This window comes from Lissotriton vulgaris, chromosome 3_1, assembly GCF_964263255.1.
Source record: "Lissotriton vulgaris chromosome 3_1, aLisVul1.2, whole genome shotgun sequence".
Classification (NCBI taxonomy): Eukaryota; Metazoa; Chordata; class Amphibia; order Caudata; family Salamandridae; genus Lissotriton; species Lissotriton vulgaris.
The window spans coordinates 191,462,665-191,488,528 of NC_141689.1; the positions used below are offsets into that span (position 1 = coordinate 191,462,665).

General features: G+C 52.1%; 1 protein-coding gene and 1 pseudogene across 4 annotated transcripts in view; both read left to right on the forward strand.

Annotated features, from left to right (window-relative positions):
- LOC147726203 (uncharacterized) overlaps positions 1-6,699 on the forward strand; it is a 94,744-nt pseudogene extending 88,045 nt beyond the window's left edge.
- The window catches only part of UBAP2 (ubiquitin associated protein 2), a 1,436,418-nt gene that overhangs the window by 990,090 nt on the left and 420,464 nt on the right, over positions 1-25,864 (forward strand). For all 4 annotated transcript variants that reach the window (XM_086960301.1, XM_086960303.1, XM_086960302.1 and 1 more), the window contains exon 19: positions 6,727-6,919. In XM_086960301.1, coding sequence (XP_086816427.1) covers positions 6,727-6,919 — 193 coding nt within the window. The remainder of the gene's footprint in view (positions 1-6,726; positions 6,920-25,864) is intronic.

Here is a 25,864-nt window from a genome sequence, read left to right on the forward strand (position 1 = left end):
TGGCTCCTCCCCTGGACTACAGTGCGCATGGGCATCGCCTCCATCCCCAGATTGTTTTTTTCCGCCATTGGGTTCGGATGTGTTTCGGTTCCCTCTGTCGGAACCGATAGTTGTTCAACTTCTACTCGAGACCAAAAGGTCTTTAGGCTGGGCGTCGGTATAGTTGCGTTCGGGTTTCTTTCTGACTCTCAGCCCCGATCTCTTGCTGCCCTTCCACGTGCTTTCGGCGCGGACGGGCCTACACTACACTCTTGCTATGGAGCGGACTCCGTTTAAGAAGTGCCCGGTGTGTAACTCTAAATACTCACACCTCGATGTGCACCCAGTGTGCAATACCTGCTTGTCACCGGATCACCGCGAAGACGCCTGCATGGCGTGCTCGAAGTTCCGGAGCAAGAAGACTTTAAAGATTCGTCGAGCCCATAGGCTCCAGGCTAAGTTATCAGCTGCGGCGCCCCCACCAGATGACATTTTTCAAGAATCTGTCGAGGACGAAGACGACGTGCAAGGTTCGGACTCTAATCCCGCATCCGAAGGGGAGACCTACGACACGGGTGAGGAGAACTTTGCCGAAGTCACCAACGAGGTAGGGGACGACGATCAGACTTTTACCACGATGGGAGATAGCTCGGAGGAGGAGCATCCCCAAACAGACTCAGGGGTTAGTCCCCTTCATACGGCCCAGGTCGAGGGATCGCCTTCGGGCCTTACCCAAGATCTAACTATGAGTCCTACGTCCCCGCCTTTGGGCCCGGTCACGGACATTTGTGAACCATCGCTTACTTCGAAGAAAACGAAAGTGAAGCCGACTGGTCCCGCACCCTCGGATGCGAAACCGAAAGCGAAAGTTGAGATGGTCAAGAAGGTTCTGGAGGCGTCAACTTCCAAGAAAGTCAAAATGGCCGACTCTAAGAGCCACGCCAAAATGGCCGACCCGAAGCCCTCGGGGTCGGTGCCGAAGGCGAAATCGTCCGACGCGTCTGCGTCGGCTTCGAAAGGGGTCGCGGACCCGAAAGAGGCTCCGAGGAAGCGGCAGGGCGACGACGCTCATGGCCATGGGGCGTCGGCTCCGAAGAAGGTGGCTGCCGGCGATCAGGCTCTCGACGACGGGGGGTCGGTCGGACCGGTCAAGCCCTCTCCGGCCTTAACGGTGAAGGTAGCGGAATCCCTGCAGCGGATCCGAAAGGACAGTGTTCCCGCTCAGGACGCTGTGGCGCCTAAGCTCCCACCTGAGCCTGCGAAGGGGCAAACGCCTATTCGTTTCACCCTACCACCCAAGACGGCGCCGAAGGCCTTCGCGTCGACACAGGGCGGACACTCGAAGGAGGTATTGACGCCGAAAGCTACCTTGGTGGCGTCGAAGCTTCGGCTCCAGCCGCTTGCTGAGGAAGAACGTCGTGAGGTAATCATCGACGCCAACACCGGAAAACTGTCTCTCCTCAAGAGGAAGATCACGACGGAGCCGGCTTGGAGCATTTCAAGATCCCTCTCAAAAACAAAAGGGACTCTTCGACTCTGGTGGAACCTGTGTCCCCACAGGCCCTGGGACTCTCGCCAACGCATTCCCCCGCAGGTGATGTGGACGAAGACGATGCCGAGTACACCTATCCGGCGTACTCGGATCCGGAGGAGGAGCGTGCCCCTTGGTCCGCCGGAGGCGACACGGAGGACCCGCAATCGGGTCAGGACACGCAACTCTTTGCGGCCAAGACGTCCCCGACGGAGGACTCGGCGGCCTTTAATGCTCTGATCGAGCGAGCTGCGGCTAACCACGACGTCGAGCTGCACTCGGACCCCGTGGATGTGGACTTCTTATTCGACACCTTCTCTGTGGCTGAGAAGACAGTCAAAACGCTGCCGATGCTCAAAGGTGTGCTTAAACATGCAACGGAAGTTTTCAGGGAGCCCACACGGGCGCGTGTGGTCAACCCTCGAATCGACAGGAAATATAAGGCGGCGCCGACGGATCCTACCTATATCAAGGGACACTTGCCATTAGACTCCTTGGTTGTTTCCAACGCTCGGAAGAGGGCGAACTCTCAGACTACTGGTGACGCTCCTCCCCCAGACAAAGAGTCCAAGATCTTCGAGGCCTCAGGCAAACGGATTGCTGCACAGGCAGCTAATATCTGGAGAATTTCTAACACCCAAGCCCTGCTTGCACGTTATGATAGGGCCCATTATGACACCTTAGAGGCCATACTGTAACACTTACCTGACCAATACAAGGAGGCAGGGGAGATGCTGATTCAGGAAGGCAAACTCATTACAAATGCATCCATCAAATGTGCATTAGACGTGGCAGAAACAGCCTCCAGGGCTATCAACACCAGTGTGTTGCTTAGACGCCATGCCTGGCTTCGAATTTCAGGGTTCAAACCCGACATCCAAACTACGATACTGAGTCAAACAGTGAATCCTGACCACCTGTTTGGACCTGAGGTGGATGCCACCCTGGAAAAAATGAAAAAAGATACGGAAACTGCCAAATCAATGGGGGCTTTACAAAGTCAGCAGTTTCGGAGTGGTTCCTTTCGCCGCTCAAACTCCAGAGGCACCACAAGGGGGCAGGCATCCCAATCCACGCAGTATTACAAAAGTAACACCCAGACCCCGTACAACAACAAGGGTAGAGGTGGTTACAGAGGCAATAATGTCAAGGGCAGAGGACGTGGAAACAATAGCTCCAGGTCCACCACCACCAACAAGCAGTGACGTCTTGTCACTGCCCCCCGACCATACAACACCGGTTGGGGGGAGACTCCAGCAGTTCCTGCCGGCGTGGAAGAACATCACCACTGACAGGTGGGTGAGGTCCCTTATCCAGTACGGGTACTGTCTAGAGCTTACTTCCATTCCGCCGGACATACCCCCAAGAAGCCGTCCTATGTCAGGCGAGCATTTGACCTTGATGCAGCAGGAAGTTCTAGTCATGCTGCAAAAAGGGGCAATAGAGCTCGTTCCTTCGCAAGAGCGGGGAACAGGGGTTTACTCCCTGTATTTCCTGATTCCCAAGAAGGACGGATCCCTCAGGCCCATCCTGGACCTCAGGCCCCTAAACTGGTACATACTCTCGGAGCACTTCCATATGCTCACGTTGCAGCAAGTGCTTCCCCTGCTTCAGCAAGGGGATTTTCTGGCTACGCTGGATCTGAAAGATGCCTATTTTCATATCCCCCTGCATCCTTCCCACAGAAAGTATCTCAGATTCACGATCTTAGACCAGCATTACCAGTTCAAGGTCCTGCCGTTCGGGGTCACCACGGCACCAAGGGTATTCACGAAGTGCCTAGCGACTGTGGCGGCGCATCTCCGTCGCCAGCACGTCCACGTCTTTCCTTACCTGGACGACTGGCTCATTCAGGCAAGGACGGAACGACAGTGCGTAGACCATGTGTCACGCACCATTCATCTCCTGCACGATCTGGGTTTCTCTCTGAACTACCCCAAGTCCCATCTCCATCCCGCCCACATGCGACAGTATCTGGGCGCGACAATCGACACTCTGGCAGCCACTGCGCAGCCAAATTCAGTGAGAATCGCCAGTATCCAGGCGCTGATTCAACGATTCAGACCCCAGCACTCTCTTCCAGCGAAGGTGTTCATGCAGTTGATAGGCATGATGGCCTCCTGCATCTCCATTGTCCCGCACGCGAGACTACACATGCGTCCGCTTCAGGAGTGCCTAGCACGTCAGTGGACTCAGGCTCGTGGGCAACTGACAGACCTAGTGTTGGTGAGCGGTCGGGCATACAACTCTCTGCATTGGTGGAATCCACAAAACCTTTGCAAAGGCCGACCATTCCAAGAGCCTGTCCCACAGATTGTCCTGACAACGGACGCTTCTCTCCAGGGTTGGGGAGCGCATGTACTCCACTACACGGTGCAGGGACTATGGACACTGCAGCAAAGGAAGATGCACATCAATGTGTTGGAACTGATGGCAATCTTCATGGCCTTAAAGGCGTTCAAAGTACATCTGTGCAACAAGGTCGTGTTGATCCGGACGGACAACATGACGGCCATGTACTACATCCAGAAGCAGGGAGGCACACACTCTCCACAGCTGTCTCATCTGGCTCAGAGCATGTGGAAGTGGGCCATTCAGAGGAACATCTTCCTCATGGCAGAGCATCTCCCGGGCAAGGACAATCAAATGGCGGATCTGCTCAGCAGGCACAGCCATCAGATGCACGAGTGGGAGATACATCCATCAGTACTCCAACCGTACTTCCAAAGGTGGGGTCATCCAGAGATAGACCTATTTGCCACAAAGGAGAACGCAAAATGCCGAAACTTCGCCGCCAGGTTCCCACACCCGCAATCACAGGGCAATGCGATGTGGATGAACTGGTCAGGCAGATTTGCGTACGCTTTTCCCCCAGCACCTCTGATACCGCTGGTGGCACGCAAGCTCCGGCAGCACTCGATGACGCTCATCCTGGTTGCTCCGACGTGGGCTCGCCAACCATGGTACACCACGTTTCTGGAACTCTCCGTGGTACCGCATCAGAGGCTTCATCTCACTCCCAGCCTTCTGACGCAGAGCCATGGCGACATTCAGCACCCAGATCCGCAACAGCTCAACCTGGCGATCTGGCTCCTGAAGTCCTAGAGTTTGGCTACCTCAATCTTCCCCCCGATTGTATGGACATCATTCGGGAGGCAAGGAAGCCCACTACTAGAGCTTGTTATGCGGCTAAATGGAAGAGGTTTGTCATCTACTGTGCTAACCACAGTATTGACCCGCTAGATGCTTCCATTCAGAATATCATCTGTTACCTTTTCCACCTGTATCAATGCAATCTAGCGTACTCTTCCATCCGTATTCACCTGTCTGCTATGGCAGCATACCTCCAGAATAGGCAGCACCTGTCACTCTTTAAGGTCCCTGCTATCAAGGCCTTTCGGGAAGGACTCAAAAGGGTCATTCCACCAAGGACCCCACCAGCTCCAGAATGGAACCTCAATGTGGTTCTTACAAGGCTGATGGGTCCTCCCTTTGAGCCACTGCACTCTTGCGAGCTTCAGTTTCTGACTTGGAAGGTTGCGTTCTTAGTAGCGATTACATCGCTTAGGAGGGTTAGCGAGCTGCAGGCGCTCACCATCCAAGAACCTTTCTTCCAGGTACATGCTAACAGGGTGGTGCTCCGCACTAACCCTAAATTCCTGCCCAAGGTGGTATCACAATTCCACATTAACCAGACGATCGAATTGCCAGTGTTTTTCCAAAACCCAGAGACGCTGGCGGAGCGCATGCTCCACACCCTTGATGTTAAGAGGGCCTTGATGTATTACGTAGACAGGACAAAAGATTTCCGCAAAACCAAACAACTTTTTGTTGCTTTTGCTACTCACCACAAGGGAAACGCAATCTCCAAAGCGGGGATTGCTAGGTGGATAGTAAAGTGCATCCAGATCTGTTACGCTAAAGCTAAACGCACTCTCACTATCCCACCAAGGGCCCACTCCACCAGGAAGTTGGGGGCCTCTATGGCTTTCCTAGGTAACATTCCCTTAGAAGATATCTGTAGAGCAGCCACATGGTCTATCACACATACTTTCACTAAACACTACTGTGTAGACGTACATTCCAAACAGCAGGCAGCTGTTGGTCAGGCTGTTCTAAAAGACTGCTGCAGCTGGCACGGGCGGCCGCCGTTAATGGAGGGACTGCTATGTATTCTATGCACAGATATGAATTCAGCAGCCCACATGCCTCGAACTGCAAATGCTACTTACCAGTATGCATCTGTTCTTGGCATGTAGGGCTGCTGACATTCATATCGCCCACCCTCCTCCCCGGCGCCTGTAGCAGCTGCAGATTTTTATCATATACATACATATGCTCATAGCATGGTCATCACTCACATTCTTCACTCCATCTCTGCCAATGGCTAAAAACAATCTGGGGATGGAGGCGATGCCCATGCGCACTGTAGTCCGGGGGAGGAGCCACCTATCTCGTGATACTTCGAAGACTCTTCCAGGACAACAATGTGCAATCATCCGGACCCAACACTAGGTGGCGATCTATGCACAGATATGAATGTCAGCAGCCCTACATGCCAAGAACAGATGCATACTGGTAAGTAGCATTTGCAATTCATACGCATGGACTACTCTACACTATACTTAATCCACTCTCACCCTCCTGTGGGAAAACAATCAAACAATGGAGTCGATGACCATGCACACTGTCACTGAAAGCAGGAGTCACCTTACCTCGTGACTAGGAAAGACTTTTTTGAAGAAAAACAACTTTAAAGCATCCGGACCCAACACTAGATGGCAGGAGTATGCAAAGCATGTAAACCTACAGTTCTACATGCCAAGAACATATGCTTACTGGGTAAGTAACATTATCCTTTAACCCCTTCACTGCTGGCCCGTTTCCGCCCCTGTGCGGTAAACAAATGAACAGGGGCGGGCCATGACGAACCCCAGCCGTCATCAGCACACGAGCACCGTAGTGCATGACGGCTGGGGTTCGTCATCAGCTTGCAAGGGGTTAACCACCCACTGGTGTTAGGGAATCTAGGAAAAAAATATTGTGGATTAAACATGAAAGTTTGCAAAGAACAAAGGAAACATTGATCTAAGGCTTGCTAATGTTACTTGTGTAAGTATGTGATAAATCCTGTATTAGTATTGCATTTAGGTACCGCTTACATCACAGTAAATTACTTGATTCACTAACCTGTTCCAATGTACCCTTTTGTCTAGCTCACTACTGTTGAAAACACAACTTCACTTCAGCCTGCAGCAACCTTTTGCACTGCGTCAACATCTCCAAGCAGTGCCTCTACGTCTGTCAGCATAGCAAACAGTTTGAACACTACCACCAGCCTTGCACTCAATGTTTCCAGTGTGTCGATGCCGCCTGCTACTACACGGCCACCTCCTTTGGTATCTTCAGGTATACAATGGCTGTCATCAGTTTACTGAAGTCTTGATTGAATTCATTTAAAGTTTTGTATGTTTCCTAAGGTATTACATTTACTGGAAATAGTGATTTGCCATGGCTGTATCTGAATCTTTGACAACAAAATGGAATATCAACCAGATATTTCTGGTAGCCTTGACGTTAAATAACCCATGTAGTTCTTTTTGCTAATGGCTTTTTATTGATCATTGTCTATACACATATAAACTACCAGTTCGAGGCATGTGGGCTGCTGAATTCATATCTGTGCATAGTCCGCCACCTAGTGTTGGGTCCGGATGATTGCACATTGTTGTCCTGGAAGAGTCTTCGAAGTATCACGAGATAGGTGGCTCCTCCCCTGGACTACAGTGCGCATGGGCATCGCCTCCATCCCCAGATTGTTTTTTTCCGCCATAGGGTTCGGATGTGTTTTCGGTTCCCTCCTTCGGAACCGATAGTTGTTCGATTTCACTTGAGACCAAAAGGTCTGTAGGCTGGGCGTCGGTATTGTTGCGTTCGGGTTCTCTTACTGACTCTCAGCTCCTATCTCCTACTGCCCTTCCACGTGCTTCGACGCGGACGGGCCTACACTACCGCATTTGCGATGGAGCGGACTCCATTCAAGAAGTGTCCGCTATGTCACTCGAAATATTCGCACCTCGACGTGCACCCTGTGTGCAACACATGCTTGTCACCGGATCACCGTGAAGACACCTGCATGGCGTGTTCAAAGTTTAGGAGTAAGAAAACTTTGAGGATTCGCCGGGCTAATCGACTCCAGGCACAGTTGTCGGCTTCGGCACCCCCACCTGATGACATCGTTCAGGAATCGATCGAGGAGGAGGCCGACGTGCAAGAGTCGGACTCTGGCCCCGCGTCCGAGGAAGAGGCCTACGACGCGGACGAGGAGGCCTGCGACGAAGTCTCCGGTGAGGTAGGGGACGACGAACTGATTTGTGCCGCGATGGGAGATAGCTCGGAGGAAGAGCATCCCCAAACGGACTCCGGGGTTTCCCCCCGTTCTACGGCCCAGGTCGAGGGATCGCCTTCGGGCCTTACCCGAGATCTTACTATAAGTCCTACGTCCCCGCCTCCGGGCCCGGTCACGGACATTTCTGGCAAGAAAACGAAAGTGAAGGCAACCGGTTCCGCACCCTCAGATGCGAAAACGAAACCGAAACTGGCGTTGGTGAAGAAGGTTCTGGAGGCGTCAACTTCCACGAAACCCAAAATGGCCGACTCGAAGAGCCACGCCAAGATGGCCGACCACAAGAGCCGCGCAAAAATGGCCGACCCGAAGTCTTCTGGGTCGGCACCGAAGGTGAAGACTTCCGACGCGGCTGCGTCGGCGCCGAGAGGTGTTGCGGACCCGAAGACGGCTTCGAAGAAGCGTCACGCTGACGGTGCGACAGGCCAGGGGGCGTCGGCACCGAAGAAGAGGCCTGACGACGACCGGGCTCTCGGAGGCGAAGAGTCGCTCGAGACGGTTCAGCCCTCGGCATCCCTTACTAAGAAGGTGGGAGAATCCTTGAAGCGGATCCGACAGTCCACTGTGGTTCCCAGCCAGGACACTGTCGTGCCCAGGCCCACGCCGAAGCCTGCCAAGGAACAACCGCCCATCCGTTTTACCCTTCCTCCCAAGTCGGCGCCGAAGGCCTTCGCGCCTACGCAGAGCGGACATTCTCAGGAAGTATTGACGCCGAAGGCTGCCTTGGTGGTATCGAAGCTTCGGCTCCAACCCCTCGCGGTGGAGGAACGTCGAGAGGTGACGATCGACGCCAACACCGGAAAATTGTCGCTCCTCAAACGGAAGATTACGTCGGAGCCGCCATTGGAACCTTTTAGGATTCCACTTAAGAGCAAAAAGTACTCTGCGGACTCTTCGGCTCTGATGGAACCTCTGTCTCCACAAGCCATGGAACGCTCGCCGGCCCATTCCCCAGTGCCTGACGTGGACGAGGAGAATGACGAGTACAACTATCCTGCGTACTCGGATCCGGACGAGGAGCAGGTGCCCTGGACGGCAGGAGGCGACACAGACGACCTGCAGTCAGGTCAGGACACTCATCTTTTCGCCACGAAGACGTCCCCGACGGAGGACTCGGCGGCGTTTAATGCATTAATAGAGAGAGCTGCAGCGAACCATGACGTCGAACTGCACTCAGACCCGGTGGATGCGGACTTCTTGGTCGACACCTTCTCGGTAGCCGAAAAGCAGGTCAAGACGCTACCTATGCTCAAAGGGGTGCTGAAGCATGCACAGGAGGTATTCAAGGAGCCCACCCGGGCGCGGGTGGTCAATCCTCGCATCGACAGGAAGTATAAGGCGGCGCCCACGGATCCCACGTATATTAAGGGACATTTGCCATTGGACTCCCTGGTGGTGTCCAACGCTCGGAAGAGGGCGAATTCGCAGTCTACTGGTGATGCTCCTCCCCCAGACAAAGAGTCGAAGATCTTTGAGGCATCAGGCAAACGCATTGCTGCACAGGCAGCAAACATCTGGAGGATCTCTAACACTCAAGCCCTGCTTGCCCGTTATGATAGGGCCCATTATGACACGTTAGAGGCCATCCTACAACATTTGCCTGACCAATACAAGGAGGCGGGGGAGATGCTCATTCAGGAGGGTAAACTCATTACTAATGCATCCATTAAATGTGCCCTAGATGTAGCAGACACTGCCTCCAGGGCTATCAATACAAGCGTATTACTCAGACGCCATGCCTGGCTTCGAATTTCTGGGTTCAAGCCCGACATACAAACCACATTACTGGGTCAGGCGGTGAATCCTGACCATCTGTTCGGCCCTGAGGTGGATGCCTCCCTAGAAAAAATGAAGAAAGATACCGAAACTGCCAAGTCTATGGGGGCTTTACAAAGTCAGCAGTTTCGGGGTGGTTCTTTTCGCCGCTCCAATTCAAGAGGCACCTCAAGAGGCCAGGCACCCCAGACCACGCAGTACTACAAGGGTAACACCCAGTCCTCGTATAACAACAACAAGGGCAGGGGTGGCTACAGAGGCAATAACATCAAGGGCAGAGGACGTGGAAACAACGCCTCCAGGTCCACCGCCTCCAACAAGCAGTGACGTCTTGTCACTTCCCCCCGATCACACAACACCTGTCGGGGGGAGACTACAGCAGTTCCTGCCGGCGTGGAGGTCCATCACCACGGACAGGTGGGTGAGGTCTCTTATCCAGTACGGGTACTGTCTAGAACTTACGTCCAATCCACCGGACATACCACCAAGAGGCCGTGCTATGTCCGGCGAGCACTTGACCTTGTTGCAGCAAGAAGTACTAATCATGCTGCAAAAAGGGGCGATAGAGCTCGTTCCATTGCAAGAACGGGGAACAGGGGTTTACTCCCTGTATTTTCTAATCCCCAAAAAGGACGGATCACTCAGGCCGATCCTGGACCTCAGGCCCCTGAATTGGTACATCAACTCAGAGCACTTCCATATGCTCACATTGCAGCAGGTGCTTCCCCTGCTTCAACAGGGGGACTTCCTAGCAACGCTGGATCTGAAGGATGCATATTTCCATATTCCCCTGCATCCTTCACACAGGAAGTATCTCAGATTCAAGATCTTAGACCAGCATTACCAGTTCAGAGTCCTGCCGTTCGGGGTCACCACGGCACCGAGAGTTTTCACCAAATGCCTAGCGACTGTAGCAGCGCATCTCCGTCGCCAGCACGTCCATGTCTTCCCATACCTAGACGACTGGCTTATTCAGGCAAAGACGGAACAGCAGTGCGTAGACCACGTGTCACGCACCATTCACCTCCTGCACGATCTGGGATTCTCTCTGAACTACCCAAAGTCCCATCTCCAGCCCGCCCACGTGCGACAGTATCTGGGCGCGACGATCGATACTCTGGCGGCCACTGCGCAGCCGAGTTCAGTGAGAATCGCCGGTATCCAGGCGCTGATCCAACGATTCAGACCCCAGACCTCGCTTCCAGCGAGGGTGTTCATGCAGTTGATAGGCATGATGGCCTCCTGCATCTCCATTGTCCCGCACGCGAGACTACATATGGGTCCGCTTCAGGAGTGCCTGGCACGTCAGTGGACTCAGGCTCATGGGCAACTGACAGACCTAGTGTTGGTGAGCGGTCGGGCGTACAACTCTCTGCATTGGTGGAACCCACAAAACCTTTGCAAGGGCCGACCATTCCAAGAGCTTGTCCCACAGATCATCCTGACAACGGACGCCTCTCTCCAGGGATGGGGAGCGCATGTACTCCATTACACGGTGCAGGGACTATGGACACTTCAGCAGAGGAAGATGCACATCAACGTGTTGGAACTGATGGCAATCTTCATGGCCTTAAAGGCGTTCAAAGTACATCTGTGCAACAAGGTCGTGTTGATCCGGACGGACAACATGACGGCCATGTACTACATCCAGAAGCAAGGGGGGACACACTCTCCACAGCTGTCTCATCTGGCTCAGAGCATGTGGAAGTGGGCCATTCAGAGGAACATCTTCCTCATGGCAGAACATCTCCCAGGCAAGGACAACCAGATGGCGGATCTGCTCAGCAGGCACAGCCATCAGATGCACGAGTGGGAGTTACATCCATCAGTACTCCAACCGTACTTCCAAAGGTGGGGTCATCCAGAGATAGACCTGTTCGCCACAAAGGAGAACGCAAAATGCCAAAGCTTCGCCGCCAGGTTCCCACACCCCCAATCACAGGGCAATGCGATGTGGATGAACTGGTCAGGCAGATTTGCGTACGCTTTTCCCCCAGCGCCTCTGATACCGCTGGTGGCACGCAAGCTCAGGCAACACTCGATGACGCTCATCCTGGTTGCTCCAACGTGGGCTCGCCAACCATGGTACACCACGTTTCTGGAACTCTCCGTGGTACCGCATCAACGGCTTCATCTCACTCCCAGCCTTTTGACGCAGAGCCATGGCGACATTCAGCACCCAGATCCGCAACAGCTCAACCTGGCGATCTGGCTCCTGAGGTCCTAGAGTTCGGCTATCTCAATCTTCCTCCCGACTGCATGGACATCATTCGGGAGGCGAGAAAGCCCACTACTAGAGCTTGCTATGCGGCTAAATGGAAGAGGTTTGTCGTCTACTGCGTGGAGCACAGCATTGACCCGCTAGACGCTTCCATTCACAACATCATATGCTACCTCTTTCACCTGTATCGGTGTAATCTAGCGTACTCTTCCATCCGCATTCACCTGTCGGCTATGGCAGCATACCTCCAAAATAGACAGCACCTGTCACTCTTTAAGGTCCCTGCTATCAAGGCTTTTCTGGAAGGGCTCAAAAGAGTCATTCCACCAAGGACTCCACCAGCTCCAGAATGGAACCTCAATGTGGTTCTTACAAGGCTGATGGGTCCTCCCTTTGAGCCACTACACTCTTGCGAGCTGCAGTTTTTGACCTGGAAGGTGGCGTTCTTGGTAGCAATCACATCGCTACGGAGGGTGAGCGAGCTGCAGGCGCTCACCATCCAAGAACCTTTCTTCCAGGTACATGCCAACAGGGTGGTGCTCCGCACTAACCCTAAGTTCTTACCCAAAGTGGTCTCGCAGTTTCACATAAACCAAACAATTGAATTGCCGGTGTTCTTCCAAAACCCAGAGACGCTGGCGGAGCGGATGCTCCACACACTTGATGTAAAAAGAGCCTTGATGTATTATGTGGACAGGACAAAAGATTTCCGCAAAACCAAACAACTCTTTGTTGCTTTTGCCACACAACACAAGGGAAATGCAATCTCCAAAGCAGGAATAGCTAGATGGATAGTAAAGTGCATTCAGATATGCTACGCTAAAGCTAAGCGCACTCTCACTATCCCACCGAGGGCCCACTCCACTAGGAAGCTGGGGGCCTCTATGGCGTTCTTAGGTAACATTCCCTTAGAAGACATCTGTAGAGCAGCCACATGGTCTACCACTCATACTTTCACCAAGCACTACTGCGTAGACGTGCATTCAAAACAACAGGCAGCTGTTGGTCAGGCTGTTCTAAAAACGCTTTTTCAGACTGCTGCAGCTGGCACGGGCGGCCGCCGCTAATGGAGGGACTGCTATGTATTCTATGCACAGATATGAATTCAGCAGCCCACATGCCTCGAACTGCAAATGCTACTTACCAGTATGCATCTGTTCTTGGCATGTAGGGCTGCTGACATTCATATCGCCCACCCTCCTCCCCGGCGCCTGTAGCAGCTGCAGTATGTATTCATATACACACATATGCTCATAGCATGGTCATCACTCACTTCTTCACTCCATCTCTGCCTATGGCTAAAAACAATCTGGGGATGGAGGCGATGCCCATGCGCACTGTAGTCCAGGGGAGGAGCCACCTATCTCGTGATACTTCGAAGACTCTTCCAGGACAACAATGTGCAATCATCCGGACCCAACACTAGGTGGCGGACTATGCACAGATATGAATGTCAGCAGCCCTACATGCCAAGAACAGATGCATACTGGTAAGTAGCATTTGCATTCTTGGAGAATTGCTTTGAGATCTTCCAAACATTGACTTGAATTAATTTGAGAAAAGAACATGAGTTCAACTTTACCTAAACTGGTCTTCTGCAGAATGAGTCATAAGTTACCCCATGTATTGCACTTTTACCGGTCGCAGTAGTTTAAGTTGTGCATCCATTTCTGAGCTAGTTCAGGTTTCCAAGTGATCATAACGCCTTGCACAATTTCAGGTGTTATAGCAAACCATGTAGACAGGAGAGTTCTTGTAAATGCTATTTTGTTCTTGGTGTGTAATGGGTTTTTCCTTGTGCAGATACAACTGTGGCTTAGCTTCTTCTTTTTTGTCTCTCTATATTCAAGATATTCTACTATGGATTATTACATGGTGCTTCTGTAGGTAGTTGCTGCTCTTTTCCGATAATGACCAAGCAGGTCACCGCTCAAAGTGCCATTGGTTGTGTCACTATTAGTATAGGCTTCAAGAACTATACCTGGCCTTCATTTTGTCAGGGAAAGTGTGATATAAGTGGGACTCGATACTGCCATAACTAAAAGCACCAGTGTGCAACATGCTGTAGATGCCTTGATGTGTTGCTAATGTTTAAATGTTACAAGTTGTTCACTTCAAGCATTTAACTTTCACTTCTGAGAATGACTCCTGATCACATAGCTGAAACCCACTGTGCGTCTGCATCCAGATTATTTTATTTCTAAAATGTATTCAGAGCGAAACTTCGGTGCTCCAACTTTGATCCTGTTTGGCAATGTAAAAATGGCATGTTATAGCTTCAGCTTAGACTATTGATACATCTTGACTGGGTCACGGCTACAAAAGACATTGAACAAATGTATTGATCACAGACTAAACTGTAAGACTTCATTCTCAGTTTCCAGTATAAACTACAAGTACTCACTGGAGAGGTGAGTGAAGTTCAAATACACTGTTTTGATTTTGCCATGCATCTCATACAGCGTTGACTCAGTCTGATTTTTCTTCTGGTATGTAAAATGTGTGCCTTCCTCAAGATCATGACTTAGAATGCTGCTTTGCGTACATGAAATAACAAAGAATTAATGATGTAGGTGGTTGTAATATGCTGCCATGGATTCTATTGAATATTTGAGGATGTTTTGATAATGATGCCTCTGAGGACTCTTATTCCATTAGGATTAGAAAACCTCAAGGGAAAACATTTTTCACATGCTTGAGGATCCCTACAAGAATTGCTAATGGAACCAATCTGTAGATGAACTGAAACGCCACTTCAGGTTGTAAAACAAGCTCCTCCTGTACACTTAGGATGTTCAAAACGCACTCTTAAGAGGGTAAAGGGACAAGCTTGCATTGGGGCTAAGCAAACTCCCTCCGTTTCATCTCCAGTCACCTGAGGGTTTCTGTAATAAAACATAAGGACGTTTGGCATCATGATGTAACTTAGATGTCAAAGAACAATTTTCCTCAGAAGCTCATCACAAAGGCATATTCTTGTCAGGTGTTGCTTCGTAATGACAAATTCTTCTAGAACTTCCTAGGACAATTTCCCAACAGTAGTAGTAAAAGGAAATTCATAGGGACACATGTACATACAAAATCGTGTCTTAAAACCACAAACACTAAAAACCAATTGCCCTAATCTCAATTGAAAAACTCTACTTGATTGACTGTATTAAACATGCAATTCCCACTGCAACATCGATATCCGTATCTCGGACAGTAGTGCCACCGTACCCACCTGGAGTGTATCTAATATTTAAAAAAGAAAGGTCTTAAGATCTTAACACAAGCAAACTTATAACAGGTACAGCCAACAAAATATGGCATACAGAGCATTTTGCATAGAGAGAACATGTCCAAAAACCATTTTTACTCCGTACCTTGTTGTTCCAAACAGGGCTAGGAAAGATGGGATTGCACCCCAATGTTGTTTTCATATTTCATTGCAAAATTAGGGTCTGGTAACTAGGACAAGTAGGGAAATAAATTACCTTGACCTAATGCTTGCAGTGTTTCTCCAGAAGTAGTCTAACCCACTTTCTAGGCAGATTCCCTCAATTCCTGTTAACAAGGGAAGGGGGACCATCTTTCAGTTGAGCCCCATGTTGTAAGAAGAGCTTTAAGGTCCTCCCCTGTGACGAACGTCTCTAGCACACTCTTCTTACTAACAAGGATTTATTCCCAGCAAAGCTTGGAGATTTTTGATAAGACTTCATCCTGACCGTAACTATTTAAGTACTTTATCATACGGGAATTGACCATTGTATACCAGGGCTGACCTATATGGCTGAGATACCCGCCACCCCCTCTCAACACAATCCCCAAGAATTGGGAAACCGGAAACCGTTCTTGAACTTTTGGAAGGCGGGAAGGGAGTCACCCTTCCCGGCCGTATTTATTAAAATATGAAACAAAATTAAAACATTAAAATAACAGTTTCATATTATGTACAATTTCATTTCCACATTACGATGTTTGGCTAACCTTAACAGATCTCTAATACAAAGGTTCTCCTAGCCGAACTAACATCCTACAAAACATTTGACTTGAAATTGTACATCCTAACGTTAAGGGCCAACGGCAAGGTCGTAACCGGTGTCAGATCCCTAAACCAGAAATACCCCCCTCACTTGTGAGAGGAGTGACCGCACAGAGGCGTACCTCAAGTGCATCTACCAATTTCCCTTTGTACTTGACGGGGGCCCCAATACACTCGACGCCATTTAACGGTCGTTCGAGGACTCGTGTGAGGTGTCTAAAAGGTAGCGTAAACCCCCTCCCGCACCCCACACAACTTACCCATCTGCCGTCGCAGATGTCCTGGCCCCGGGAAATTCCCCAGGAGGGGCCGTAGCCCCTCCTATCCAGGAAGGGGCCTTGACCACCTTTCCTTTCCTTCCGGCGGCCTCTCCTTAGACAGGGCCGCCTCCCCGTTGAGGGGCCAATTGGCCACCTCCCCCGCGCGCTCCCATCCGTAATGGGTGACGCCCCCTCATAGGGATCTTCGAATTACTGCTCACCGATCATGACCTTACCGCCACAGGCCGGATAGTTGACCGGCTATCCGGACCCCCCACAACACTCCTGCCTAAAGGTCATGTCATAACGTCTTTAGCCAGGCTATCAGGTCTCCTATGAGTAACTCGTTCCCTATCCGGGACAAATGAACACCATCCCCCAAATACATACTGTCCCCTTTAATACAACCATGCGAAATAGAATGCAGTGTACTTGAACGGAACAATCTACTCACTTTATTATTAATCTTCCTTACTGAATGATTCAGAGCAGAAACAGAAATAGCCCCCCGCCACACTTTCCGTGGGATCATATGGGACCATGCGATCGTGCACCCTGGAACTCTTCTCGCCAACCAACTTACCGTGGAAAGCATCGCCTCAAGAAGAAGTCGTCTACCAGTGGCCACCAAATCATTGCCCCCAAGATGTACTATGACTACAGACGGCGGTGACCTCGTCCGCCCTAACAAACCCTCAATAAATGATTGAAACTGGTCAATACAGAGCCCGCCCTTACCGTAGAAGGACACACTGTACCCGTATTCCCCGGCCACGTGAATCATGTCACCTGCTTTGAATATGTCCGCGGCACGCCTCACGTATGAGTGGCCCACGACCCACACCTCTTTTTTCACAGCCGGTGATGTCTGACCGCTGGCCCCCCGGTGTCGGGTCGACTGCACAGTCCGCCCCGCCTCGTAGGCTTGCGCAACTGAAAAACCAAACAAAAACAAGAAGCGTGAGTACATCATTACAGCTTCACAACATGTGCAACCGCACATACCTCTTATAACAGTTCGAGGACCAACGCCCCACACGTTTTACTTGTTCAACATTCAGACCCCTGGCTGTAGCCTCTGTAGCAGCCCCTATCCGAAAGGAATGGGTCCCAAAGTCGCCGGGGTTCAAGCCCGCGGCCGAAATCGACATCGCAAGCACCCGCTGAAACTGAAACCTCGTCAGTGGGGTGGCGTCAGCGTGTCTCAACAAGGTCCCCCCCCATGCTGCCACCCTCTGCGCTAAATATTCCTCTACGCACACAACAGGGCACATGGAAGACCCGGGGATCCTCTGGATGATTACGCAGTCCCCGATTGCACCCTGATCGGATTTGGACCTGACAAACGAGACCGTCATTGTCTCCTCCCTGACCTGAATGTGTTCCCGGCACAGTCCCCCCATCGTATCCTGCTTGTTCTTTGCCACTAATACGCTTACCCGCATAGCCCCATGGAATGCTAATGCAAATGCGGCTCGGAACAACACTGCCTCGTACTGGGATGAACATGTTACCGGTAGCACGGACAATAACAGGGCCAACCTATCCAGACCTATCGGGTGCCTATCGTCTACTCTGCGACCCTCAAGGCGTTGCCACCCACGTAGCGCTTTCTGCACAACGAAAGACGCTGTCGGGTCCTGGATCCCATGAGCCCTTGCCATAAAGGAAATGGCGGCCCGATGCCTCTGGGCCGTAGCTACTGACTTGCCTGCCTGATGTAAAGAGAGCAGGAATTTCACTACAAACTCTTCCTGACCTCAAAACTCCCCCCCGTCAGTACCCAAAAAGGCCCAATAGGAACGGAACGCCCCTTCATATGCCTTCCTCGTCCTGGGTGCTAAACTCTCTCCCACGAGGTTTTGTAGTTCGGGGCACGAGAGACCAGAGAGCTTCGGGAAAGGGTGCCGCCACCGGGTCCGCTGTGGGCAGAAAACCCCAGAAGGCCTGCATACGGAAACGAGAAAGCGCATCAGCCGCTTGGTTCATCACCCCCGGCACGTGTCGCGCCCTAAACAGTACATTCAGTTGCATGCATAACAACACAATTTCCTTGAGAAATCTCAGAATCAATTTGCATCGTGCTGCCTGACTATTGATACACTCAACCACGGTCATGTTATCAGACCAGAACACCACAGAGTGATCCCTAAACCCTTCTGGCCATGTTTTCAAAGCCACCAGAATAGGGAACAGTTCGAGAAAAGCAATGTTGCTCGTCAACCCGCACTCATGCCACCATGACGGCCATTTTTGAGCCGACCATTGTGTACCCAATATGGCGCCAAAACCCATACTCCCCGCCGAGTCTGTCCAGAGCCCCAACTCCTCGGAAGACACCGCTGGTTTGTTCCAGACAATTCGACCATTGAAATCCGCCAGGAATGCAATCCAAATGCGCATGTCCTGGCGAACCTCTGCCGAGAGTCTTGTGCGATGATGTCTTTCCTTCAAGCCGACCATGGATTGTGCAATCGAGCGGGAAAAAGGGCGCGCCATTGGCATTATTCTTAGGGCAAAATTCAACTGACCCACCACCTGTTGCAACTGATGCAGGTTAACTTTCGTTGCACGAATACATTTCTCAAGGGAAAATCTGAATTTTAACACTTTTTCCTTGGGTAATCGAAAACAACCTTCCACCGAGTCGAGCTCGATCCCCAGAAACTCGATCAAGGTCGAGGGACCCACAGTCTTACCTGGCGCCAATGGCACACCGAATTGATCCATTAGGACACAAAATTCATGTAAAGCCTGTCCACACTCAGAATCCCCGGCCGCCCCCAAAAACAGAAAGTCATCGAGATAATGCATAACATGCTGAAAACCTGTCTTCCTCATGAATACCCACTGCAGAAAACAACTGAACTTCTCGAAATAGGCACATGAAATCGAGCATCCCATTGGCATACATCTGTCCATGTAAAAGCGACCCTGAAACTGAAAACCAAGGAGACGCTGATCGTCTGGGTGTACCGGGAGCAACCGGAACGCTGACTCGATGTCCGATTTGGCCATCAGCGTCCCGGGCCCCAGGCGATTCAACATGGCAACGGCCTCATCGAAGGATGCGTACCGCACCGAACATACTTCCGGGTCTATCGCGTCATTCACGGAAAGACCACGTGGGGCTGACAAATTATGTATCAGCCGAAACTCACCCGGGTCCTTCTTGGGGACCACCCCTAGAGGAGAACACACAAAGTTAGCAACCGGTGGCAAATCGAATGGACCGGCGACACGACCTCGAGTCACCTCTTTCTCAATCTTTACCTGCACCACCGCCGTGTGCTGTAAGACCGACATTTGATTCTTACAGTTTGGTAACCCCTGAAAATCCCCCACTGGGATGCGGAAACCATATGAAAACCCGTTCCGTAACACCCCAGCGGAAGCATGATCCGGGTATTCGCTGAGCCAAGGAATCATTGCCATGGTATCAATCGGGGTCGGTAAAGGCGCCCCTCGGACTATATTAGACCTGTTTGGCGCCTCCCTTACCACCGTTATCACCCGTTTTGGCTCTGCACATGGACTCAGGATGGGATGGCTGCCCGCACCCCCCACACTCATGTCTGAATTTGCATGACCCCTGGGGCCTAGTACATTTGCCTCTGTTAAAATTCCAACAGATCCCCCTTTTACCTGTGTTGCCACTCGGCTTCGAGTGGTACTCGTTACCTGCACCCGTCCGAAAGGGTGTCCCAGAGTTTTGGCGGGGGGATTCCCCCCCGTTACTCCCTACCAATGGAACCTTCAACATCCCTGTACTCTCCATTTTCTGCCAAGACACGGAGTCGTAACAATCCCAAGACAACAATGGGTTGTGCTCTTTAGCTTTTCTAAACAGATTGTCATAGCAGAACCACTGGTTGCCCCCATATGCCACAGAATACTCCATAATGCGTGACTGATAAATGGGTAACTCTGTCAACAACTCGGGCCTGCGCTCACCCATGATGGAAGTAAAAATACCCCACGCTCTGCCCCAAGTACCAATGGTCTCGTCGACCTTAAAGGCGGCCATTTTTGCGCGCCAAACACTCGGATGCATGAGCTCCTTCTGACTCTTCACATGTTCGATCTCATAATGATCGGTAAGCAATGAAAACATGTTTACATATTTATCCGCCCAGATCGTTCCTTGATTTCTTGTGGGACGTGCTGGGCAATCTTCTCCTTTCGAGAAGGTACAGACTCCTCCCCCACAATCGGCAAAGGCCTCTTACCTGAAGTAGACCCCGCGCTTGTCGCCGAACTTGGGCCTGGTGTACTTCCAGCCGCCGGGACCTGCGGGGGAATAGAAGATGGCGCCTTCGCAGCCTCCCTAGATTCACGCAGTTGCCTCATTACTGCTCGGGCGTCGTCAGCCGTGGCGCCCTCGCTATCGTTTCCCAACCACGCTGCCAATTGTGCCGCTAACTCGGGGGGCATATCCTCCCTGTTCACGGGGGTGACCACCACAGGGAATGGATTCCCCTCTTTCGGCACCGGGGTTGGCTCCTCTCGTAGAGTTTCGGGAACCGGGGTCTCTCCCCCAAGTGCTCCCCTTCTGGGCCTCTTGCTTTTTCCACCGGGGATCGTTCCCTGCAAAGGCCGCTTCGATCCTCCCTCCCCGTCCTTAGCCTCGACCTTTTTCTTCAGATCGGCTATCTCCTTCATGAGCATGCGGAGCATCTCCTCGGTACCGACCCGCTTTCCGACTTTCTTGGGCATTCTCAGACGGGATATCTGTAAGACAAAAGAAAGATTACAACGCTCAAAATTGGCTCTTCGTTCCGTCTCGAGCTCACGTGCAGCGGGGAGGTGCAGCTTCAGAGCACAGGAACAAGAGGATGCTTTCTTGGGCTTCCGCTCCTTTTATCCGTCTTCAGGGTGGGCGTGAACCCGCCCCCGCCTGCCTCCGAGGGCGTGGCCGGCCGCGTCGGTGTCTAGGCCAGCCCACTCTAGGGCGGGAAAAGGCGCGCCCCGGCTACGCCGCTTCGGGCATACCAGCCGAGACTCGCCTCCCGCCCAAGATGGCTTCCCGGGGGGATCGAGGTACTCCACCATACGTTCGGGGGGACCGAATGGTCGCCCCTTTCCAATAGCCCTTAAGGGCTGTATAGTCCGCCAAATCCTATTTATGGATCAGTTCTTTTTATTGATGCTGCAGAAAAGTGGTATCTGAAAGAGACTATTATTTATAGATTCCTTACCTTAGGATTACCGCCAGGCGTTGGACTGGCTCCGGAAAATTTGTCTTCAGCAGTACCCTTGCGCTTCAGTAGTTGGCTTTGGTCGACTCCGCGCTTGCGTCGTGATCGCTGAATGATGTTGCAGTATCTACTGAGACATCAGTTCTTTCTTTTTCCGCGGCAGCCAGCGCAGATCCAGAGAGAGCGGTACCCTTAGTCACTTTTTGACTAGCACTTTTTTTTACTTTTATCAACCTCTTTTTCGAGTGTTTAGACTCCTGGGGCACGTAGTACAGTCCCATTGTTGGACCAACTTCAAACCATGTGACTCCGGTCACAAGTTGATGTCGGTCACGGACCCACACTTAGTGTGCCTCTGGTGCCTGAACCATGACTGCGACCTGAAGTCATGCTCCGACAGTCGGACAATGAACCCGAAGTCTTTGCGGGAGCAGTCCTGAAAGCTTCTGGGGGCCCGGCAGTCAGCTCCGTGCCACTAGAGTCCCTGTCGAGAGGGAGGTCCCGGGACCGGTCGCGGAGTCCTCACCATCACTCCTCATCGAATACTTCAGTTAAGTCAAAGAACAAGAAGAAGGCGAAGCACAGTCGCTCTTCGACTTCTCCCCGTCTGTCCCCTGACATGAGAAGCGGAAGGTAGTCGTCCTTCAGCTCCGAGCTTCCCTCCATTCCTGGGTGCCGGAGCGTCCCCTGCCCAGCTTTGTGCATTTTACGAAGCTCTCCGCTCCATCTTTGGGCAGGCCAAGTCCGCTGCCTTCCTGCCCCGTGGACTTGGCTGGGGGCTCTAGGCCTTCGATGCCGGCAACTTCAACCCCAGTGCCGCAGGGTTCCATGAATGCAGATAGATACCGGTCAACCTCATCACGCCTCCTCTGGCACCGATAGCTCTGGCGAAGCCTCTGCCACCTCCTACGCCGGTTGTGTCCCCGGCCGGCATCGACGGCAGCCTCCCCCTCGTCTTTGAAACGGCGCCGTTACAGGCACCAACTGGTAGTTTTGTACCACTGTTCTACCCTAGCGTTCCCTATCGCCCTGAGTGGCAACCAGCGGAGGGTGAGGAGAACTTGGAGGGGTCTGTTGACCCTTTGGCAGACCAGCTTGAGGAGCCGGCCTGAAGGAAGGAGTTGGGTGAGGCCAGTGGTCAGGATACCTCCCCAGAAGTTGGTATGGTTTCTTCCCCTACTGTGGCCACGGTAGGGGGAGAAAGTGATGGTGTTGTGCAGGGCGGCTAGGCCTTGAGTGTGAGAAGTTGGCCTGATATGCAATGTTCGCTATTCTAGTGATCGCTATGTATCAGTCCAAACGACCCTTATTGATGATTGGTTGTAAGTCAACCTTATAGACCAGCTATCCTAGTAGCATGGACAAGAGCAGTCTTTAGACTAAACTCTAGAGGGCGTGTTAAGCCAGCTGTTATACCATCACATATACCCCCTTGAACACCAAGTGAAAGGACACCACACAAGTTGTTATGAAAATAAAAGGATATTTATTTATAACACAACAGCCCTGGACTCTTTATGAGGACAGGGCGCTAAGTACAATACAAAACTCTTAAAGAAATACTGAAAGTCGCACAATTTACGCAAATGCCCGAGGGGCACGGAAAACCATATACTACAAAAGTGGAATGCGAAATTACTAGCAGGTAAGTACTAATCTCAGAGACTTTGGAATCGCTAGGCCTACAATGCTGAACCCTTGGATTAGAAGCAGGAGGTCTAGGAATGCCGTGTGCAGAGTGGGAACTCACGCGTGATGCGGGACAAAGTCTATGGATACTAGTAAATGCAAAAGTTAGTGTTCTTGGGCGAACCCGACTAGGTAGGTCAAAAACGAAAGTGGATCTAGACACTTGGAGAGTTGGTCTACGCTGGAGCCCCGGGGTACTCGGTTTACCTAGCCCAGGGGCTGCGGCTGCATAGGGTTCAAGTGTCGTCGGGAATCCTCGTTGATGAACCAGGAGCCTGAAGTGGAAGTTGCTGGCAGGCGACCAGTGAAGATGTTCCGGGCTGATCCAAGGACTGGATCAGCTGAAAAAGAGTACCTGTAAGCAGAGGGGACCAAGTTCTGAATCACTAGCCAGTGATTAGGTGGGCACCAGGATGGCACCGGACGAGGTCACTCAGCCAGGCGAAGAGGTGACACTGGATTCTGCTGCTGCACGGACCAGGGGCGCTGATGTCGACCAGGCTGGAGGTCTGCGAGCTGTCCCACGTCGGATGTCTGCTGCAGGCAATGCTGGAACCGGTGAAGGAGGCAACAAGCCTTGGCTACGGCAAGCCCACGTGGCGACACAAAATGGCGTCTTGGGTGGACCAGGAGGGTCCGAGGAAGGTCCCCTTCAGGAGGAGACTAGTGCCAGTCCAGAGGAGCTAGACCAGCGGCAAAATAAACGTAGGACGTCGTCAAGAGGGTCACTAGCCAACGGGCAAGTGACCGGACAACGTGGCAAGCGACACAGAAGCAAAAGGGCCCCATGCAGATCTGGTTGATGCTGGGGGGCTGGTCTTCGGTGCTCGTGCTGCTTGGGGTTGGGGCTTCTCTTACCCCAATGCACCCACTCGAGGGTCCCTCGGCGGTCGTGCTAGGTCAGTGTCGTGCTGGCTCTGATGGTCGCTGGGTCCACTGGTCTCGTCGCACCCACGGTTCGCAGCTGTGCTGTAGAGGCAGGTAGAGGTCAGAGAGGGCAGGGAGTCCGGGTCTCGTCGTGCTGGTCGGTCTGGTTCCGGAGGAAGGACGTCTTAGCAAACCGCAAGATACTTAGTTGGTGCCTGCTGCTGCATGGTGACTACTCCTTAGTCACAAGGGAGAAATCTTGAGAAGAAGTTGAGAGTTCCTTTCGTAGAAAGTAGTTTCAGGATTCAAAGATGATCTAATTTGGAAGGGTCCCCGCTCCCACCTTTATTCTAAAGAAAGGGGCTGGTACGGGACTAGGTCCTGCCCATGGGTGGGACCAGGAAGGGGGTGGTTACACCCCTCTCCCATGCCGGACTTTCCCCAGCTCAGGGGCTGGTGTGCCCCTGGAACTGGTTCAAGCCGGCAGATGCATAGGGAGCACCGGGGTGCCACTTGCAGTCACCTTCCTATTCAGCCCTGCCTACCTAGGATACACAAAACCCTGTCTGGGATGGTGCTAGCACCGCCCCTGACAGGAAACCCTTTGTCCAAGCTCCCCTCGCTGGAAGGACTCCCAGCTGCAGGGGGTCAGACTTGTGTCTGTGGTGGCAGCATCCATTTTGTGATGCTGAGGCTCGAGTTAACTTTAACCGGGGTTCACAGTTACATACATGTCGTGTCCCTCTAGAAGGGTGGAATGTTAAGCCCGTCGCCAGAATTGGCGAGGGGTTAGTATTCCAATTCGTATGACACCTTACTCGACATGTTTTGATAAAGCGATACCAGAGTTGGCAAATAACCGCGAGGATTATAAGGCACTTAAGAGTATATGGTACGCGTTATCATAGAACAGCTATTAGGACTTGGTTCCGCAAGCTGCAGACGGGCTCAGCTCATGCCAGAGCACCATCTCACATAATTCCACGCACTCTGCCTTCAGGATTGTTAAGGTCTGCCATAGGAGTGACTGATAGGAATATATGTGTCCATTTTAGGGTTAGATATAGGTATACTATATCTAAAGCAAAGGGTGATTACACCACCTTGCCCCAGCTGTCGTGCAGCCAGTTGTGTCAGATTTAGATGGCCAGCCAGGGGTGGCATAATACATGCTGCAGCCCCTGGTAGGCCCTGGGTACACCTATGCCCTCGGTACCTAAGGTACACCGTACAGGGGCTGATGAGGTGACTCAGTATCTAATTAGATATGTACCTAAGGTACATGGAATCCATATCTGAAAGAGACACGTTAGTGATAGATTCCTTACCTTAGAATATCCCCAGGCGTCAGACTGGATCCGGAAACTTTTGCGTAGCAATACCCCTGCGCGCTGGTAGGGGTCGTCTGCGGCTCCGCGTCCGTCGTCGGCGTCGTGAGCGCCGGGATGACGTCGTCGGAGTACTTAGACGGCGCCCATGCGCGCTGACGTCAGTTCTTCTTTTTTCCGCGCCAGCTAGCGCAGATCCGGAAGAAGCTCTACCCCCAGTCACTTTTTGACTGAAAACTTTTGATCTTTTTGATCTTCTATTTAGTCGACTTCTCGACTATCGGTGCCAGGGATGCCCGGGTTCAAGCCTTGTTCGAAGTGCGGCCGACTCATGTCGGTCACGGACCCCCATCGCCGGTGCCTGAAGTGCTTAGGCCTCGACCACGACGATCGATCCTGCTCCGACTGCCGGGCCCTGACGTCGAAGGCTAGGCGGGAGCGGTCCCGCAAGCGTCTCGAGCTGAGGCAGTCGGCCCCGCGCCGCTCCAGGTCCCGGTCCCGGTCCCACGGGAGGTCGAGGGACAGGTCGCGAGGTCGGAGTCATCGACGTTCCGGGAGTGGACACCGATCGTCTGGTTCCAAGTC